The 14,471-nt window shown below is 42.9% G+C and overlaps 1 protein-coding gene across 1 annotated transcript; it reads left to right on the forward strand.

Annotated features, from left to right (window-relative positions):
• The first annotated feature begins 4,818 nt into the window (after positions 1-4,818).
• LOC105354506 (transcription factor 20) lies at positions 4,819-13,121 on the forward strand. Its single transcript, XM_011477776.3, has 6 exons — positions 4,819-5,187; positions 6,634-8,447; positions 8,774-8,867; positions 8,951-9,000; positions 9,374-9,429; positions 11,270-13,121. Exons 2-5 carry the CDS (start codon positions 6,636-6,638, stop codon positions 9,413-9,415), a joined length of 1,998 nt encoding a protein of 665 aa, XP_011476078.1. The 5' UTR covers positions 4,819-5,187; positions 6,634-6,635; the 3' UTR covers positions 9,416-9,429; positions 11,270-13,121.
• Positions 13,122-14,471: the final 1,350 nt, after the last annotated feature.

Raw genomic sequence — 14,471 nt, forward strand, 5'->3', positions numbered from 1 at the left:
GTAATGTGTTCGATTTTTCCAGATAAAATTAAGAAGTGTGCGATCAATTTCTTTACAGATGTTGTTGTCAAGGTGTAAGCAGATGGCAACATAAGTTAGACGGGAGATTCCTTCTGCTTTGGTTAGCAGTACTCTACCTCTTAAGGATAAGTCCCTTTGTAGCCATTGATTAAGCTTCTTTTTGGTTTTCTGTATGATTGGAGTAAAGTTAGATGAACATCTTTGTTTTTGATTTTTATTAATTAGAATACCCAAGTACTTAATTTCTTGTTTAACAGGGATCGAGCAGATAACATCAACTGAGCAGTCTTTAATAGCTAGTAATTCACATTTGTTTAAGTTTAATGTTAAACCAGAAGTTTGAGAAAAAATATTAATTACGTCTAAGATTAGAGGAATCTGGCTTGAGTTTTTTAAAAAGAGTGTAGTGTCATCAGCCAATTGGCTAATGATAAGCTCTTTGCCAGCTATGGTAATGCCCTGCACATTACTAGAACAAATGTGGTTTGTTAGGATTTGAGTGCAGAGAAGAAACAGATATGGTGAGATTGGGCAACCTTGGCGAATGCCTCGTTTTAGGTCAAATCTAGGGGTGGAGCCATGTCTCATTTTTATAGAGCTGTTACCATTCGAATATAAAGTTCTAACAGCATTACAGAAAAAATCACCAAAGCCGAATAATTTTAATGAGTTGAAAATAAATTGGTGTTCGATTGTGTCGAATGCTTTATAAAAGTCTAGGAAAAGAATAAAGCTGTCATCAGGCACCAAATCAGAGTAATCAAGTAGATCTAGGACCAATCTGATATTATTAGAGATATGCCTATTTTTCATGAAACCTGACTGCGTTTCATCGATGATTAACTGTAAAACTTTTTTGATTCTATTAGCAAATATTAAAGCCATAATTTTATAATCACAATTAAGCAAGCAGATGGGTCTCCAGTTTTCAATTAAGAGTATGTCTTTATTTGGTTTTGGAATGAGAGTTATTAGACCTTGAGAAAGTGTCGGAGGGAGAGCATTTTTTTCTATACTTTCTAGAAAAGTTTGTTGTAGGAACGGAGCTAAATTATTAGAGAATGCCTGGTAAAATTCTGCAGATAAACCATCTGTGCCGGGAGATTTGTTGGACTTCAGCGCGAGAATGGAATTAAGTACTTCCTCCAGAGTTAGAGGGCTGTCGCACTGACTCCTGTCCTCCTCGACAATAGTTCGGAGGTTTTGAATATGGTTAAAAAATAAGGAGGAAATGTCCTCATTGTATCTTGAGCTGTATAGATTAGAATAGAAATTAGCACAAAATTTTGAAAGATGTATCGGATTCTTGGAAATATTGCCATTGATACTTAAGCGGTTAATAAAGTTGTTTGTTGATCTGTTTTTTTCCAGTCTAAAGAAGTAGGCAGAGTTTTGCTCTCCCTCCTCCAGCCATTTTTTCCGGGATCTAACAAAGGCACCTTCAGCTTTGTGTTGATATATTTGGTCTAATTTGTTTTGAAGGTCAATTAAAGTTAATTTATCCTCCTCCTCAACCTCTTCTGGTCTTTTTTGATAATAAGACATAATTTTGCTTACCACTTCTTCCTCTTCAGCTTTTCTTAATTTGGCATTTTGAATTCCATATTTTCTTAAGAATTTACAAGTTTCAAATTTGAAAAGTTCCCAATTGGTGCAAAAAGATTTTTCTTTATTAGCCTTGTTCCAATAAAAATTAATCAATTTTGTAATTTCAATTTTGACTGCTTCATGCCTCAGTAAAGAATTATTTAGCTTCCAGTAATTGAATTTCAGAGTAGTACTGTCAGGAGTAATAATTTGGATATTAATATAAATAGCTCTATGATCCGTCAGAGGGGTTGGCAAAATATTCACAGTGATGTTATCTTTATTTATACAGCTTGAAACAAGCCAGAAATCAATGCGAGATTGTTTGGAACCGGTTTTATTACTCCAGGTGAAACGTTTGTCATAAGGAAATTTCTCTCTCCAAACATCCACAATATCGAACTTATTCATAAATCTTTTGAGATTGGTGCTATATGAAGTTTCCCGTCTTGGAGGCCATCTATCAAGTGTATTATTGATAGCAATATTAAAGTCCCCCCCAACAAAAAGTATGGAGTCTGGGTATCTGGATAACCATAAGCTTATTTTTTCTTCTAAGGAGTCCAGTAGTTTGTCGTTGTCACTTTTATTGTTGTAACCATATATATTAACAATGATAAAATTGTAAATATCATTTTTAACTGCCATACAGATGTAGTGTCCAAGAGTGTCACAATCAGAGTCTAATATGTAACCAGAAAAGTTGTTCTTAAGTGTGGTGACACCAGATGAACGTTCAGAACCATGAGATAACCAAATATCGTTGCCCCATTGAGATTTCCAAAAATTTGCATCAGTAGATGTGGAATGACTCTCTTGCAAAAAACAGAAATTTGTTTTAAATTGTTTAAGAAATAAAAATAGAGCTTTGCGCTTGCATGTTTGCCTTAGTCCCCTGGCATTGAGAGAAACGAGTGAAAAAGACACGTTTAATGAACTGATCTAACAAAGAAAGAATAGATTTACAGAAGAGAAGGGGACCGAGCACTGCACGATTCTTACAAAAATAAAGTAATAATCCTGACTAACTAAATAAAGATAGAATAACATCCAACCCGTTTTGGTTTAGAAAAAAAAAAAAAATTTAAAAAAAGTGCAGCCAAAATAAGAAGAGGGCTATAATTTTTTCTTTCTCTTTTTTTTTTTTTTTTTTTTCTCTCTTCTTCTAAGAAATTAAGGTTTAAAATAAGGTTATGGCCCTATTCAGAAAATGATGTATGGACAGTAAACATCAACCAATTTGTAATTAAGAAATGCTGTTAATAGTCTCACCGAAGCAGTCAGCTTTTAAATGTAGGATGAGCGTTTCTATGAAGGAGGGAGCACTTCTGTTCCATTGATGAAGCCACGGGCTCCAACGAAGTATGCCGACTTCCCCTCCTTGCGTGCTTTGTCTATTAATGGCCACAATTTGGCACGACGACTTCTGTCTTCCTGGGATAAATCTTCAGCGAATTTCAAGTGATTCTCTCGCAGGTAAGAAGATGTTTTGGCTGCTTTCCAGACAGCATCCCTGGAGACACGTGGGGTGAACTGTATGATGATGCCTCTCGGATTGGCGTTGCCTTGCTTCCTGGGTCCCAGTCGATGCACGGTGTCGATGACGTCAGGTAGCTTCTGTTTCTGTTCAGGTAAAACCGATTGGCAAATTTCTATCACCTTTCTTCGTGTGTCTTCTTTCTCAGTTTCCATGGCACCGTGTAGTTTGAGGTTCCATCTTCTGGAGTATCTTTCCAGATTAGACAGTCTCAGCTGGTGGTTATCCAGTTGGTCTTCGCCTCTTTTTACTTTTCTTTCAAGGTCATTCACTTTTTCCTTTACATCTTTCATTTCAGCATGCATAAAATCAATCGATTTTTTGAGGCCTTCAATCTTCAGAGCATTTTCTTTCACCATACTTGAATTCTCTTTCACCATGATTTCCAGACTGTCCGATCTTCTGTTTATCAATGCTGAAAGATGGGATATGATCTCGTTTGAAGTGGGTGGATCGTTGCTGCCGGAGTCGTACATCACTTTTTTTGACGCTGGAGATTTGAGAGGTGTAGCAGGCAGGGATGGAAAGTCATCCATATCTTCAACATTTGGAGCCACTGATGACTGGGATGAGGCGTAGTTGTGGCAGTTGTCCACAAGTATGTTGCCTGAGGTAGCGGTAGCTTCGACAGCCTCTCCAGATGCTAGCTTGGATTTTGATATATCTAAACCTCTCTTTGCACCTTTTGAATTCGGCATTCTGCTTCTTATTTCTTAGAGGTCAATGTATTCTTGTTTATAAAGAGATTTGTTGGTGTTTTAAAGAATAAAGTCAGGGTTTTACCGTATTTCAAAAACTTTTTGTGCAGAACTCGGTAAAGAGCGTCTACTCACTCCGCCATCTTGGTCGCCCCCCCGGGAACCCCTTCCGTATCAACGTGCGCTCTAAATGTTGTGCAAAAGATTGCTGCCTGCACTTTAATGACCCCCCCCCCCCCCACACACACACACACACACACACACACACACACTTCAACAAACCTGAACCAACCCAAATAATGACGTCACGCCCCTCTTAGCAACGATTGGTCAACATTATTGTCTCTGAGCCTGGCATCAGTGTGCATTTAGAAGAGCATTTGTTATATTAATCAAAACGACCACAAGAGAACTTCACGCCAAAGAGACTTTATCCACCAGGCGCTGAACAAAAAGAAGAACTTAAACATTATCGTATTGTTTAATTGTTTTGCTAACACATATTTAGTGCGTTCTGCATATCCCGGTTTTTGTCAGAATAGAAACAGCTGTTTATCTGCTACAGCAGGTCAGGTAGTCTGACTTTTTCAACAATGTGTCGTAAAATCTGGCATGAAATATGGAGAATGAAAACTGCCAAATACAAATAGGAAATAAATGTTCTCGTTTATAAATGACAAACAAAATAAATGTACTAATGTTAAGATTATGAAAATACAAAATAATAGATAAAGAAGTGTGTAAATGCTTATATTTCCACTTATACTGAAATTATTGTTCACATTTATTATTCATAAATGGGTACATTTATTTATTTATTAAAACTGCTTTTTATTTAACTTCTTTTTTCTCTTTCGTTTTTTTAATTTTTGCGGGAAAATTGTGTGTCAAATAAATGTTTTAAATAAAGTTTTAAAAAGTTCTTAAGAATCGGATGGCGAAGTTTCTCCGTGGTTTTATTTTGAAGGGGTGAGCTTCTCTTCCGGTATGACCGCTGTTTTTCTTTCGTATTTGACGGTGTAGTAAAAAAAAAAAAAGAAGGTTTATGATGACAACTTTAAAATAGCAGTAGTAGCCCAAAAAAAATGTTTGCGCGCCGCCGGAATGTCGAGTGTCATCGCGGCGGCGGCGGAGCGGCAGCTTAGCGGCTAAAACCCGCGGACCGTCCGGCTAGCATGAAGCGGAGCGGCCGCTGCTTTTGTTTACATCCAGTCCGGATGATGACGAGCCCGGAGAGGCGTGAGAGCTAACGCCGCTACCAGGGCTGCTTCCCGGGGACGCCGTCCCCTGCAGGTCCCCTCCGACGCTCCGGAGAGGGCCGCTCAACCCGCCGACACCCGCGAGGTGAGATGACCGACGTTTGGTGACCAAAAGCGGGCAGCAGCCGTGACATCTGTCCCGCCCGGAGGCTCCGTCAGACAGATCAGGCCTGAAATTCTTCTGACGCCGAATATTAAAATAAAAAAGAGATCAATAATCAATCAACCTACTGGTTCATACACCTATATAATTAAATATCATCTAAAATTAACTCGTTTAAATATTTCTCGCCGCTTTTGATTAATATTCAAACCCACGTGGTTCGGATTTAAATTAAATTTTTGTTTTGAGTAAAACTAGTTTATTATTCTTTATTTAAAATGTGCATATTAATACAAATATTCTTAGTAAATAGTATTATTTCTTATACAATCTAAAGTTAACAGAGTAAAGAAAAATCAAATCAAATGCTAAAATGTAAACGAATCAAAAATAATTTTAGAGAAAAAGAAAAAAAACTGATTTTAAATGTTTTGGTGAGTTCAACAGGCTGGGAATTAATCTGACGGGCATCTTGGTTCTTCCAGAGCACACCTGTCCACCTGTCATCTTCATCATCTTCATCATCTTTGCAGAAAAACCCAACTCCTCATTTTTGTTTGTTGAGACTCCAGACGTGTCAAAAATCACCAAATGACCACAGAGCAGAGACTTGATCCTCAAAAAGACTTTTGCAACTTATTAAAATTCAAACTCAAGATACTAAAACTTTTTGCTTTAGGATCCAAAACCCAACTTTACATTTTAATATGTTGTATTTAAGGCATTTTTATTTGTCTGAAGGTAATTGGTTATAAATCCTATTTTTTTTTACATTTGTTCCTTATAATGAACAATATTGTACAAAATATATATTGACCTCAATATAAATGGATCACTGTGAGGTTAATAGAGGAGCATTGAGAAGATAGAAATGAATTTAGTAATAATTAGAGACATGTCTAATATTTAATCAACTTAATAAGAAAAGCTGAATAAAACAATTCCTGAAGAAAACCTTTAAGATAAAAAGACGTTTTTAATTCACAGTTTTTATTAACGAGATTTTTCATTCCAGGTTTTATGCATATTCTTATCATAAAACTTTTAGTCAGTAAGGACGTATAGAGATGTTTGTTTATGCGGATGTTTGTTTGTTTATGCAGATGTTTATTGGAATTTTTATGCAGATGTTTGTCTTTGTTGGTTTATGTAGATTTTTGTTTGTTTTTGTTTGTTTATGCAGATGTTTGTTTGTTTATAAAGATGTTTATTTGTTTATGCAGATGTTTATTTGTTTTTGTTTGTTTATGCAGATGTTTGTTTGTTTGTTTATACAGATGGTTTTTGTTTGTTTATGCAGATGTTTGTTTGTTTGTTTATGCAGATGTTTGTTTGTGTATGCAGATGTTTGTATGTTTATAAAGATGTTTGTTTGTTCATACAGATGTTTGTTCATACAGATGTTTGTTTGTTTGTTTACTCCTGCAGTGATGGAGGTGTCCCCTCAGGATCCAGCTGCCATGGCGATGGATCTGTCTAAGAGCTTCAGCTCTCTGAGCCGCAGCCACGCCGAAGCGGTTGACCTGGCGAAGAAGCCGGAGTGGTACCACAGACGTCCGCCGAGCTGCACCGCAGACTCCGCCCCCCCTTACCGATCCAGAGCCTCGTCCTCCTACAGCCTGCTGTCCACTCAGCCGGGGGGGGCGGTCCACTGCAGGGACATGGAGCAGAGTCCCGAGGATTTAAGGGGCTACATGAACTCAACGTTGGCGCCGAGGCTGGATCTTTACCACGACGGCGCTCGCGGTGACCTGTGGCACGCCGGTTTCTACGGAACCGACCGGAGCGGCGGCACGGCCCCCGAAAGCACCGGGGGGGAGGAGAGCGACAGCGGCTCTGACGTCATCTTTCTGGTTTCGTCGCCGAAGGAGCGGCTGCTGTGCGGCTCTTTCATCCAGGACGGCGTGCGGCACATGGTGGAGCCGCTGTCGCCCGCCGCGTCCTCGCTGGACGAAGGGCGGGGCTGCTTCCTCCTCCCCCAGCACATGAGCTCCCCCAGCGCCGACACCTCGTACTCGGAGGACTCGTCGGACAGCTCCGTCGACATTCCCGTTCGCCACGCCAGGCCCACGGTCCTGCTGTCGGACTTCAGAGCCGCTTACGCGAACCGGGCCGATTCTGCCGACGCCTCCAGCGACGACAGCGACGTCATCGAAGTCTCTGTCACCAACGGCAACAGGGAGACGCCCGAGAGCTGCCAGAACACTCAGAACGGGGGGGTGGGGTCTCCTCAGGAGGGGGTGCACCATCGCCTCAGGACGAGGAAAGTCACGTCAGAAAGCCCGCCGACCCGCGGCGCCGTTCTGCGGCGCAGCCTGAAGAGGCGGGTCAAGAACGTCGCCGTGGGGATTTACAACGAGAGCTGTGACTCCGACAAGCTGATGGAGTACGCGCTGAAGCTGTCCAGCTCCGAGGAGTCCGACCCGCCGGAGCTTCCGCCAAGTTCCGTCTGCGGCTCAGACGAGTCCGACCGGGCCGACGCCGAGACTCCTCAGAGGAAGCAGCGGCCCCCTGGAAACGCCTCGCGCTCAAAAAACAGAACGCCAAAAGCGCCGCTTAAGCAAAGAAACCTTCTAGAAAAAGACGAGCAGAGGCTGAAACAGAAGGTCCCGCCTCCACAGAACCACGACTTCTGTAAGAGGACCAAACCACCTTCAAGGAAAAAGAGGAAAAGGCGTTCGCTGAGCGGACCGCCGGCGCCGTTTCCCCTCGGAGAGCCTGAGATCCAGCTGAAATATGCAAAGACAAAAGGGGAGAGGAAGCACCGGAGCTCCAGCTTCTGCCCCTTCGTCCACATGGAGCCGCGGCGGTGCAGGGTGGTCAACTACGAGGAGGAGGAGGAGCCCCGGAGCAGCAGAGGAGCGCCGCCGCTCCCGGCCGCCGCGTCTTTGTCCGGCTTCCTTCCCAGCTCGTCCTGCTTCCAGCTGGGTCGGCACAGTTCTGCCGGCGGGTTCCAGGCGGCGCCGCTGTGCTGCCTGTGCGGGCAGACCGCCAACGCCAATAACCTGGGGGACCTTCACGGGCCGTACTGTCCCGCCGGCCCGGCCAAAGACTGCGAGGAACACCAAGACGGGTGTGTGGACGGCGCCGCCGCTGAAGTTTCCCACCCCCCCACTGACGTGCCGCTGCCCCCGGAGGAGCGCTGGATCCACGAGGACTGCGGCATCTGGAGCGCCGGCGTCTTCCTGGTGAGAGGGAAGCTGTACGGGTTGGAGGAGGCGGCCCGACTGGCGCGGGAAACGGTGAGACCCGGTTCTCAAAGAACCGCTCCCGACAAAAACACATCTCCCATTTCTGCACATTTACACCTCATGACCATCAGTCAGGTGGTCCACTCCCCCCTTCAGCTGGGGACGGTCTGGATCAGGCCCCTCCCACCTGAAAACCCACTGGGGTTCTTGTTTCTCTGGATAAATTACACCAAAAACGGTCAAATCCATTTTTTTTATGATTTATTTGGAGAACTTTGTCTTCATGACCTTCAGGATCCAACCTTTTGTTTTCCAGTATTTTATTTTGAAATTCTTAATGTTAAATTCTTAATTCTTCATGGCGTTCTCCTCCTCAGGTTTGTTCCGCCTGTCAGAAAACCGGTGCAGTGGTGGGATGTTTCCAAAAGGGCTGCTCCAGGAGTTACCATTACCCCTGCGCCCTGCAGTCAGGTAGGGGTCATGTGACCGCCGGTGGCGCCCGCAGTCACCGCCGGCGTGCAGCAGGAGCTCACCGTCTGCTTTCTGCTTCTCAGGCTGCTTCCTCAACGAGGAGAACTTCTCCATGCGATGTCCGGGACACAAGGTAGAGTTCGTCCGAAATTCCCCTCTGAGTGGTGGGTGGACCCTCCCCACTGCTGAGAGCTCTCTGTTTACACTCTGTCCTGCTAGCTTACAGCCCCTCACACCATAAACTAACGTTAAATTGTGCTACCTTCTCTAACGGGATTATATAGTTTTCATTTTTTTAACCGTTTTTTCCTCATAAACATTAAAATAATATTTTTCTTCTGCTTCAGATCTTAAATATTTTCTGTTCTCGTGTTTTTGAATCAATCAGTACAGGAAACAGAAACTTTCCAGTCCTGAATCTTTTTGTTAACTGAACAAAAAGATTGTTTGTTTTCAGTTCACTAACGTGTGCGTTTGTGTGTGTTTTTTGTGTGTGTCTCTTTCAGAATAAAACGCTAACAGCTGCAAACAGGAAACGCAGAAGATGACACGGAAAGCAGAGGTTAGTGCCAGTGATCTGGAACCTTCTGGAGACGTTTCTGCTTCTGATAAAAATCAACTGTTGTTTTAGCCGCTAAACCGGGCATGTCCAAAGTCCGGCCCGTGTTCAAATTTCCGCTGGCTCCTTTCATAAAATCATTAACGTCAGCGCTTAATAAAAACTGCTTGTATGGTTCTTCATTGAGGTTAACCAAATTCCATTTTCACGTTCATCATGAACAGACACGACCAGATGAGACATGCTAACTACCACAAGCTAACCGGGAATGAACGGGGTGAAAACGGGACCAATTGACCCGGATTCGGGGGAAAACATTTAGATGTGTTTGCTGTAAAACAAGAAATAAAAAGTAATTTTATTTTAAATGTAATTCCAAAATGGTTAAAAGAATTGAGAAACGTTTGGACAGCGCTAAAGCCTGCTGGTCCTGTTGGGTTTGGTCAAAGAAATTCTTCTGTCTTTTGCTGCAGTGACCTGTTTTGGTGACATTTTTGAACTAGTTTTAGGACACAAGTGTGCTTAGAGACTCACTTTTCTCTGAATTCAGCGGCAAAGTTCATGCTGTGAAGGGAAAGCGGGCTGCAGTTCCTCTCAGGACCACTGGGGGGCAGCAGGAGTTTGGGATGAAAGGATTCTGGCTTTTCTCGGATCCCAGTCCTGATTGATGGTTTCTGAAGACCGGAGAGGCATCAGCTCTCCTGATTTTTAGAAAAACGCTGCTTGTAACTGGAGATGAGATGACCAGAATACTTTTCTTGAGGAAAACGCTTCATAAATTCTCCAAACATCAAAAATAAGATCTGTGTGTCCGAGCCACAGACTGACTTTAGGCAGAAATCTTTCATTTTTGATGCCATTTCTCTTCTTCCAGGATAATTCTGCTCTGTCGTCTGCTTTCTACTTGATCTGAAACCGTTTTTATATTTCAACACCATGTGTAATTTTACGAGCGATGATGCTTTTATTTTGGTAAGGCCTTATGAAATACTTAATGCTTTTCTTCTTCAAATTTCACACAAACGTTTACAGAATTTGATCCATTTTTGTTTTAAGGGTTTGTAGCATTTTTCTGTCATTTTGTTGTTGTTCCATCATTAATTATTTATCAGTTGTTTGTTTGAACTGTTTGCGTTACTTTTTAGCTTTTAGCATAACAAACGTTTGTTTTGCTGCTTTTTATCTAATTGAATCGATGAAGTTTAGCGTTTTTTAACAATATGGATAATTTTAGCGTATTTGCATCTATTCTGCACTTTTTCATTCCGGGTTTTTTAAGCTACTTTAACAGTTAGTAGCTCTTTTAAAGTTTTTTTTTTAAGTTTATGGAATAGCAGAAAACAGTTTTGTTGTTTTTGCTTTTAATATATTATTTTTTAGATGCTTTTAGATTGTTAATTCTTATATTTATTTAGTTTAGCCTCATTGACATTGTTTTATCTTTAGGTTTCGTTTTTCTTTTCCCATTTTTCTCACACTTAAAGGAGTTTCTAGTTGTTTTTTTTCCAGTAGTGGATGATTCCTAAAGGCCTTTTAGGGTTTTTACTGCATCGTCAGCTGTTTCTGCCTTCTGTATTTTTACATTTGCACTTTAGGATTTTCTTTTCACGTCCAGCATCTTTTAATTTAGAACTTAATATTAAAGATATCATTTAACTTTTGAGAATTTTTTCTGCTGAAGCCTGAGAGGAGAAATCCTGCAGACATCTGTATGCTGTTGTTTTCCCTCCGTTGCTCGGAGACACCATACCCCCCCCCCCACACACACACCCCCCCGTCAGCGCGCTCAGATGGCGAGCATCGGTGCATCAGCAGCTCCTCCTGTGTTTGTCGTCTGTTCCAGAAAACTCCTCAGATCTTCTCAGGGTTCGGCCGGAGCTCCGGGACTCCGCCTCCATTGAGACGTCCGGCGGAGCGAGCGCACGGCGAGCGGCTCCCACATCGACCACTTTGAGTTTAGACGGGAACGCCCCCTGACAAATACAAATGCTCAGAATTGACTTTATTTTAGAAAAGTAAAGCAGAATTGAATTAGTATGTATGATAAAAAAGACTCAAAGTGACATTTTTGTACAATTTTCTCTGTGTTTCCTTGGTTGTCATCTGGTTTCCTGGTGCTGCATGCACACTTCCTGTTTCCAACGATGCACTTTACAGTTGAACTTTATAAGACTCTTATTTATGTCTGTCTGTCATTTTCCATTGTTATTAGTTTGTTTAGCATGAAGCTGCACTAAAGTACACGCAGATTTCTGCTCCTTCCTCACATTCAAGCCCAGCCTTGTTCTGGACGGGAGTTTGATCCGGATTGGGGGGGGGTTAGAAACTGGAAGGTCAGTTACCACATTACAGAGCATTCATCTCCCTAAAAATGATGCATTCTTTTTGAAAGAATCAGTTTTAAAGGAGAGTCCTTCCGCTAGTCTGACCTCAGATCCAGGGTTTGGACTTCGCTCCTCCAGTCCATGGATGTTTTATGGATTTGGAGGTGGCGTTCAATGGCGTCCCGGTGGTGTCCTGTAGAAGGTGTCCTGGGAGTACTGGGTCTGAGGAGCCTTACTGAGGGCTCTCCGGTCGCTGTATGACCAGATCAGGAGCTTGGTTCACATAACTGGCAGTAAGTCGGACCTGTTCCAGGTGCATGTTGGACTGATTCGGTTTGTAATTTTTATGGACAAAATTTCTAGGCGCAGTCAGGGGCCGGAGGGGGTCTGGTCTGGGGGCCACAGGATTTGCTCTCTGCTCTTTGTAGATGATATTGTCCTGTTGGCTTCATCGAGCCAGGACCTCCAGCGTGCATTGGGGCGGTTTGCGGCTAAATCTGAGGCCATGGTTCTTGACCGGAGAAAGGTAGTTTGTGTCTTGGGGTCCTGTTCACGAGTGAGGGAAGACCGGAACGTGAGATTGGCAGGTGGATCGGAGCAGTATCCGTACTTATGCGGTCGCTGTACTGGTCCATTGTGGTGAAGAGATAGAGCTGAGCCAGAAAGCAAAGCTGTCAATTTACCGGTCGATCTTCGTTCCGATACTCACCTATGACTCACCAAAGAACGAGGTCCTGAATACAAGCGGCTGAAATGAGCTTCGTCCTTAGGGTGGCTGGGCGCTTCCTTAGAGATGGGGTGAAAGTCTGGGAATCTTTGCTTAGACAGCTGCCCCCCGCCACCCGGTCCTGGATGAGCAGAAACAAATGGATGGATTTCAAATTAGGTTCTTTATCCTCCTGAGAAACTGCACATATGGGAATGGAACATAGACTGACCTCTAGAAAGGCGTTTCCACTTTGGCTTAAGTCTCGCTCTTTGCAGATGATGTTTTGCTCTCATTAACAGAGGATCAGTCATTGATGAAGGACAACCTCATCTCCACATGTCCTCCAAACCTGCTCCTGTTAATTGTCTAGATTTATTCTGTTTTTTTGTGGCCCCAAAGGTGATGAAATCTAGAAGTTTTATGTTCAGGCTGGATTCAGGTTCTTGATTTGAGCCACAGTGAAACAGTTTTCTCTGTAGTTTTGATTGTGTTTGGGTGAACTGATCCTTCGAGATGTTTTGTCCTTATTGAACCTGTGTTTCGGTGGATCAACTCGGTTGTTAAAAGTGCTACAAGCTAATTTATTGATCTTTTTCTGAGTTTGACTCTTTCTGTAATTTAAAGACGAAAAATTTATTTAATAAAATCCTGTCCAAGTGAAAGTGTCCCTGTCTTCTGTGGGAAAGCTGGCGTGTGGTCAGAAGGAGGAGCTCGTGCTGCTCCAGGAGCCAAAGAAGTTTGCAAAATGATCATCTGAAAGAGTCGCGTTCCAGCCAGAACCTTTCCACTGTCCATCAAATATCGGGTCGGTTTCACCAAGAACTGTCTCTGTTTTTTCACAGTGTGATGTCACATCAGACGCCGATCTGTTAACAATGAATCCCCAAAATATGTGGGACTGGATCAACAACATTATTTTCGGATGATGGCCCCCACCTCTTTAATAGGAGATCCTACAGAAGGGGGGGGGGGGGTGAACAGTAGCCTTTGGAATATATAGGGGGGGTCGAAAGAAGGAGAAGGAAGGAGGAGCTATGACTTGGAGTGAAATGCAGCAGTTTGTTAGAGATCTCTCATGTATGGCAACACTAGAACAGATTTAGTGCTATGATTTATCCCGGTTACATCTGTACTAAGGATCAGAGCGCTAGAATGTCAGAAACCGTGATGACAAAAGAACAGGAGATGTATCCCTGCCGCGAACTGGCCTACTGCTGCTGCTTTGCGCCGCGCCAATCGTCTTTGGATCTATTTCCATAATGTTCCCTGTGGTCTTTTAATTACGCTATTGTTCTTTTTAGCCCAAATCCAAGAAATCTGGGTTTTCTGGGACATAGTTTCTGCAGAGCGCCAGGAGTTTGTCAGAAATTCCCCTCTGAGTTCTGGGCGGGACTGCTGGCGAGGAGCAACCCCGCCTCCTTTTCCCCCTCCCTGTTGCTGAGAGATCTCTGTTTACACATTTTCCTGCTAGCTTACCGCCTAACATTACCAATGGCACTACAATAATGGTGACGAATGTCAGAGCTATGCAGTCGTACAGTTTACATCCAGATTCCAGCTCAGACCAGGAAAACAAAGACCTTCACGGATCTGTTTGTCTGACAGTCGATGCATCGGAAAGGGGCGGAGCAGGGAGCTTGTGACCCCGCCCAGCATACTTTCTACGTCACAAATACGATCTTTTGTCTAATTTCTTGAACAACTACTAAAGCAAAGAACTCCAAACAGGCTGGGCTCTAACCTCATCTGCTCATGAAAACCAGAAGATGAGCTGCAGTTGTGCGCTCCTCCGGTGACCCGCTAAACACTCTATTTGTGGGCGTGGTCAGCGTTGTGGTCTGTTTTTTGATTATTTTTTTTAAATGTTCTTTGATAATATTTTATTTATCTAACTTTTCCATGCTAGTTTCCTGTTTTTCAAGTTTAATTTTTTTTTACATGTTTTTTTTTCCGTTGTCATTTTTTTAGGACTACAACAGTTGTAGTCCTAAGGAGAGGAAGAGATAAAGGTC

This window comes from Oryzias latipes, chromosome 8 (assembly GCF_002234675.1).
Source record: "Oryzias latipes chromosome 8, ASM223467v1".
In the NCBI taxonomy this organism is placed as follows: domain Eukaryota; kingdom Metazoa; phylum Chordata; class Actinopteri; order Beloniformes; family Adrianichthyidae; genus Oryzias; species Oryzias latipes.

Bases quoted from the DNA above. Each gene is read 5' to 3' on its own strand.
- LOC105354506 (XM_011477776.3), top strand. From the start codon at position 6,636: ATGGAGGTGTCCCCTCAGGATCCAGCTGCCATGGCGATGGATCTGTCT. The intron at 8,448-8,773 runs GTGAGACCCGGT...TCTCCTCCTCAG, and splicing joins CCCGACTGGCGCGGGAAACG to GTTTGTTCCGCCTGTCAGAA. The intron at 9,001-9,373 runs GTAGAGTTCGTC...TGTCTCTTTCAG, and splicing joins TGCGATGTCCGGGACACAAG to AATAAAACGCTAACAGCTGC.